General features: G+C 36.1%; 1 protein-coding gene across 1 annotated transcript in view; it reads left to right on the top strand.

Moving 5' to 3' along the window:
• Window positions 1–4,469: 4,469 nt before the first annotated feature.
• Window positions 4,470–6,894, top strand: part of LOC106062845 (uncharacterized) — a 28,405-nt gene continuing 25,980 nt past the window's right edge. The window contains exons 1-3 of the mRNA XM_013221155.2: window positions 4,470–4,812; window positions 4,994–5,394; window positions 6,449–6,624. Coding sequence (XP_013076609.2) covers window positions 4,712–4,812; window positions 4,994–5,394; window positions 6,449–6,624 — 678 coding nt within the window. The 5' untranslated portion in view covers window positions 4,470–4,711. The remainder of the gene's footprint in view (window positions 4,813–4,993; window positions 5,395–6,448; window positions 6,625–6,894) is intronic.

Below are 6,894 nucleotides of genomic sequence, written 5' to 3'. Positions count from 1 at the left end.
ATAAAACATGCTTCAATTTGATTCCCATTTCTGTGGTCCATCTACTTCTCTGTGTACAATTTCAGTATAATGAGTTGTTTTTATAGTTCTATATAGGCCTATTAAGCAATCATCATCACTTAGTCCAAATTTATTTCTGAACTAATGCATTTAGGTAGGTCATTTATGTGAATGTCAATCCACTATCATTAATCTATTCTATGTTTGATTGCTTGTTTACATGTTTCGAATTTTCATTGAAAGTTGAAGTCCAAACCTCCCTTAGGTCGACTGGAGATGGCAAATACCGCGCGACCAGGCAGAATTTGAAACAATAGTGGACTGTACTCCTTGAGGTATACTTCAGTTTACATCTCAATATACCGTTATTTGTGTTGATTTGGAGCTATTTATTATTACAATGGTTCAGAGTGTAATGTATTTTTGATAGGCCTACTTTAATTAGGCATACTTTTAGTCTTCTGTCTTGAAGTGTCTTATGGTTCAGTGATTTTATTAAAGGTGTTATTCTAGTCAAATGTGAAGATTCTTTGCTGTAAATCCCAAGATTCAAATTTGCTTCTGTGCTAGTTGTCCTCCTTATGTCGAACTGAAGGGTCCTAAACAGAGGACGCATAATTTAACCAATGTTAAATATCATTTTAATTGTATTTCTACTTTGTTAAAAAATTCTTTTAATAAACTCCAATGCTTTGATTTTTAAAGAAAATAATTTCGTCAATATTCATTTACTTTCAAAGGGCAACACGTTATTTAGTCATTATGCTTAAAATAATTAGCAATTAGACGATATGACAATGATTCAGTACCATGGGCATAGCTAAGGAAGATTTTGATTTTAAAACCCCCTCCGAAATTTAAAACAAAATCCCCTCTTCAATTTAAGACTATCTATACATCAGTCACCAGATTCTATGAGCATAGCCAAGAGGGGTTTTGTGTTTAAAACGGCCCCTCCATGGGGTTTAGAGCTAAAAACCACCTCTTCAATATAAAAAAGCAAATTACACACTCAAAATTCTATGTCTTTGAGTTTAAAACCCTCTTCAGCGGGATTTGAAGCTAAAAAAATACCTCTTTAATAAAAAAAAAAATGCAAATTACACACTAAAAATTCCATGAGCATAGCAAAGCCAAGGGGGGTCTTGAGTTTAAAACCCTCCTCCAGAGGGCTTTTAAAGCTTAAAACCCCTTCTGATGGTTTTGAGTTTAAATACCCCATACAGAGAGTTTTGAGGTTGGAAACCTATCTCTTCAATTTTATTCTAAAGCAAACTACAGTCACCAAATTCTATGAGCGTAGCTAATGGGGTTTAGAATTAAAAAAACAAAAAACTCCACAGATTTTTTACTTTAAAACCCCCCAAAATGTTTTTGACGATAAAACTTCCCATTTCAATATAAAATCTAAAGCAAACTACAGTCCCCTTATTCCAAGAGTGTAGCCAAGAGAGGTTACTAATTTCTACCAGTGGCTGAGATCCATTAATAAAGTGCAGTGAATAGTCATCTGCCGAAATTGAAAAAGACTAAATGTGGCTAACAAAGATGGCTAAGACGAATTTCAGGAGTCAGTTATAGAGATCGGGTCTCAATCAAAGAAATCCTATGCCGAACTGGGAGTTGACCCCTTAGTAAGGTTGTGATGTTCTTCGACAAAATGAATTACGCATAATAAGAGTTGCGATGACATGGAGACTATTACGAGGAAAGCGCAAACAGGGACATCCTAGTCCTAGTACAACTTGGCGCCACACTTTCATGGAGGTCCTCAGAGCAGGTGGGAAGAGGCTTCAGACATTGCCAGTGACAGATTTTGTGAAAGCAGCTTGCCGCCCAATGCGCCGAAGACGCGGGAGGATCTAAGTCAGTAAGAATAATACAAAAGGTTTTAAAATAAAAAATTTTAATAACAGGATAATGCACTGTAGATAACTCAGAATATGTATTTTGTTGGCTTTTAATACCGGAAATAAAGCTTGGCGGCGGGACTCCACCCCGCGCTGGGGGAGCTCACAGATCCCTTTGCTGGCTATGACGGGGAGTCTACAATTTTTCGACCAACTCCAGGAAGAACCTATTCTAGGGTATAATAAACGTCTAATCACACAAATCGCACATATATAATTTTATTTTGCGGGAGGGGGATGAGAAAAAACCTCCCCACCCCTCACTCCCGAAAAAAAAATTCTGGCAACGCCCATGTTCAGTACCTTGTTTATTGTACAAAAACAAATTTTTGTACATTCTCTGAATATTATCATTTTAGCTTCAACTATCTGAGTCGGTTGAAAATTTTTTTTTCAATGTTTTTTTTCTAAGGAGCTTGATTATTTATTGTCTTTTAAAGATAATTCCTTGAACTCGGGCTGGTTTGTCTGAACCTAAAAACTTGGTTTAAAGGATTTCGGATGAATGTTGTTTTTTTAACACACACACTACACACACATACATACATATTTAGTTCATTTAAAACTTCCCCACGCCCTGTTCGATTAGGAGCCTTTTCATGCTTGATTGGTCGACGCGAGCCTCCCTCTAAATAGAGGCAACTCTACGTTGGACAGACCACATCTATATTGGTATAGACTACTATAGACTGTTGATTAAAAAGTAAGAAAAAATAGTTTTTAAAATGGGGTCACATTTTGTATAAGCTGGAGTGTGCATTAGGAAACACTGTATTCTTTGTAGATGCTAGAATTATATTATTTTCTTGAATGATCAGGCTATTTATTAGATCGAACATAAACAGCGTACATGGTGGCAATAAAAGGCCTTGCAGTTTGATAAAATATATATAAATAAATATGTAGGCTCTTGTATTTATAAACCACAACTTTATGACTCCTATATAAACAAACGAAGTATTGCCTATAAACGTATCTGCAGTCGTATTGATTTCTGGTTTCCGTAATGACAAGAGCTATTCAAGAGTAATGACGGCTGTGCATTGGTCTGCTGCAGAGTAAAACTCTTTCAACATACAAACATCTACATACACGCACAGAAGTGATTTGTGTCAGTGTCTGTGTGTGTGTGTGGGGGGGGGGGGTGTGAAGGTTAAAAACATGATTAAAAACAATTATCATTGTGAAATAAATCTTTATAGTTGTTGAAAATAAATAGAAATGAAATAATATTTTTTGTTAAGGCATTTTTTTGTATATTTAGTCTTTCTTAAGTTTGATACAGCGGCCCTGCATACTCTACAATACTCTACATGGAATGGGAAATACTTGTGCTTAATTACCTAAAATTATTTGGAGTTGCCCACTTCCTTGAAAATGAAGTCTCTGTTACTCTTTTTCTATTGTCTTATATCTTTTATACAAAACTGTATTGTGAGGTATTCTAAATACTGTTGTTTAATTCAGTGTTTCTCAAACTTTTTTTCTCAAAGGAACACTTCGCACATTCTGAGTTTTTAACAGTATACTTTGCTCATTTTTTTAGAGAGATTAATTTACGTGGTGGCCTTCTAGTTAATTATTCCAGTAGTTCGTGGAATACCTATTCAAGCCTCGTGGAACACTAGGGTTTAGCGGAATACTATTTGGGAAACACTGGACTTTAATCAAGCACAGGTTTAAATGTTATTTTATTCAATGCACTCATTACTAGCAGTTTGATTCAAACAAATCTTTTTTTTAGATATATGACTATAATCATTAACTAAAATTTACAATTTAATTTACAATTTAAAATCCAACTTAGACGACAAAAGCTATTTAATATGACAAACAAAACGAAGCGAAAGAGAAAAGATTCCACAGGTTCTCAACTTTAAAATTTTTTTAAAAACTTTTATTAGGAAAAAAAGTAAAATAATATAGTTCTTCCTGGCAGTTAATGTAAGTTTACAAATAACACTATCTAGCGCGGTTATCTTAATCTTCATAGGGCCACAATGTAGAGAAGTTTGACGACAAATAAATCCTACTAAAATGTCACCAATCATATCACATCTTGTGCTCCTTTGTTTCAGCACATCTTCACTTTCAATGCACAGAACTAGAGGGAGTGGGCAGAAACTCAGTTCATATTTATCAGTGTAAGAACTATCTCACAAACTGTACTTTTGTTCTATGATAGTCTTTCATTAACTCTTCTCAAATCCAATTTTCTGCTTGACGTCTTTTCTTCTTTCAAATTCAAGAATTGTTATGATAAGGCCTATCATGTCATGGTGCTAACGTAATGCTACACTGCAAGAACACAACGATGCAAAGGATTTATGTTTTAGGCTGTCAAAAGCAGAAGAGCATGATAAAAAAAAATTAAGTATCTTAATATTCAAATATACAAACAAAAAGAATCAGATAATTAAAATAATCATTTACCATTCAAGACAGTTATGAATGTAGTTGTGTTTGTATGTTTGTGCGTGTGTGTGCGGGTCTTACCTGTGAGATAAGAGGTGTTTGTATTGTAAGTTCCTCTCGAGTCTCTGTAGACCGAAATGGGCCTATAAACTGTAAGCAATAAACTATTCTTGTCAAGTAATAATACTGGCAACTACATACTCATCCGACAATTAAATGCTTAGGAAATGTTTAGATAGGCTTTATTTTCACAGAGGATATATATAATACGTCATGTGTTAGGCATTCACCTGGGTACGATATTGGAAGGTGCTGGTGATCTATCGAAAACAAGGATTATAGGACAGAAGGTTAGGAATCAGGTCAACTGTCCATTTGAAACCAAAATGGAAACGTTTGTGCCATTTAGAGAACCACCAGAGACAGACCTGGAATATTATTCAAGGCCTGAAAACTATACAGGAAGTAATCTAACATCTTTATCAAGGTAATAAAAAAAAAGCTGAATGCATTTTAGTTTGTTAAAGGATTTAAAAAAAGTTACACTAAATACATTAATAAATCAAACGATATTTTTAAAAATATAATAGTAAAAGTTAACGTCTCTCTCTGTCTATATATATATGCAATGTAATATGAATAAATGGCTTTTATTCTCAACACCTTAGGTTCATTGCTGCTAAACGACAAGAGAGTGCCAAAATTTCGTCACATAAGTCAGACCCAGGTAGACAGACTGTGTTAGCCGAGCGCTACAATGAACGCACACACTCATACACTTGTGATTCATCTTTACTGCACCCACCCAATACGCAAGGCGATGAAAGAGAGCCTGAAGTTTTCTTGGCCGATCCACAAAATGAACATCAAACATCAAACACCAAGCCAAATTACGAAAATCTAGAAACGAAAGGAAGGAAAAGTGAAAGCCGAACAGGAAAAGGTTGCAAGTTAACTCATTCTGACGCTTCTGAGGACGGCGGCCTTTGGTCGACCGACAAAGTTTCTAAAAAGATCGAGAGAAGATTCCCACTTCCGACAGATGGAAATGAGAAACGCTTTACAAATGGTATGCTTGTCTCATTTATACATTAAAGATTTTGTTTTTTTTTTAAATGTGGGGGATGGCGTAGAATACAAGATACGAAAATCAAATATTACCTGAGAACTAAGACAAAGTGATTTACGAAAATAAGTATGTTTTGATTTTTATGCGTCTGAACATTTTTTTGTGTGTGTGCTTGTCTGGCAAATAGGCGGTTATCTTGATTACTCCAGGCAATTTACAAGAGTGTTGAGTATGAAAAAAGTTTTTAAAAGTTTTAGAAACTGCTAAAGATATAAAACATTACACATGTTCAAATAAATATAATTAAAGAGCTAATCAAGTTTAGCCCTAGATCTCATTTTAACTCTGTGATTTGTTGAATACCTACAGGATTCTTATTCATTATGTTGTCATTTTTCATACATATGTTGCAATATTGCTGAGGTATTTGCTCATTATCAAAAAAAAATATAAATAAATAAATTAGAAAGTAATATATCCTTTCGTTTTAAATACTATTTGTACAAGTACTGTATTAAAATACATTCGAGTAATGGAAACAGTCGGCTGTCCTGTAAGATAGTTCAGCCGTGACCATTCGTCATAGAAGGCCTCAAACACGTCGTACAGACCTGTGACGTGGCAACTATCTATTATTCTCCACAGCCCACAGAATGCAACGTTGCATGTCAGTGTTCAGGACTTCTATGACGATTGGTGTCGATTCAACATAGTGGTGATACCCAGCCTACAGCCCGAGGGCCACGTTCAGCCCGTGACCCGATGCTGTCCGGTCCCTCAAAACTTCAGCCCACAGTGCATAATGAAGTCCTTTTTTTTTCGATGCTGTGACCTCCTGACCTCAAGAGGATTGGCAGCACTGGTTTAGATGTGACCCCTGACCTCAAGAGGATGGGCATCACTGATTTAGATGTGACCCCTGACCTCAAAGGGATGGGAAGCACTGATTTAGATGTGACCCCTGACCTCAAAGGGATGGGCAGCACTGGTTTAGATGTTTTCGTCTTGCCTACTTTTACCATGTCGTCATGCATACATCTTCATGCATTTCCAGAGAGGGCAGTTGATGTTGGAGATGATACTCTCCTGGAAAAAGTGAAAACGTTCAAAGTGAGAGCGAAGTCAGCCTCGTATCTTTTGGAGAAGTACAAGATGATTCACAGAGCCAGCAAATGTTGGTCAGCGACCAGCAGAATAAGTTCTCGGAACAAAGAGATTTGGCGTCAGCAGGTAAATGGTTGCCCATCATTTTTTAAAGTCATTTTATGCACGTATCATGTCACAATCACGCGCACGATGTCGGCGTTACCCCAGAGCACGAGTGGAGTGTCAGGCTTTAATAACAATGCTTTAATTATGCCCAATGATGGTTCAAAACATACACACACAGGTCACGTGTCATGCAAGCCTTTTTTTTTATCTTGCTATTTTTAAGGCAGACGATTTAAAGTCCATCTGTTATATGGCGACGGTTAACGAGGATGGCCAGCACAACGACCA

The sequence above is a fragment of the Biomphalaria glabrata genome, chromosome 1 (genome assembly GCF_947242115.1).
Source record: "Biomphalaria glabrata chromosome 1, xgBioGlab47.1, whole genome shotgun sequence".
In the NCBI taxonomy this organism is placed as follows: Eukaryota; Metazoa; Mollusca; class Gastropoda; family Planorbidae; genus Biomphalaria; species Biomphalaria glabrata.
This window is presented reverse-complemented; position numbering and strand designations above follow the sequence as displayed.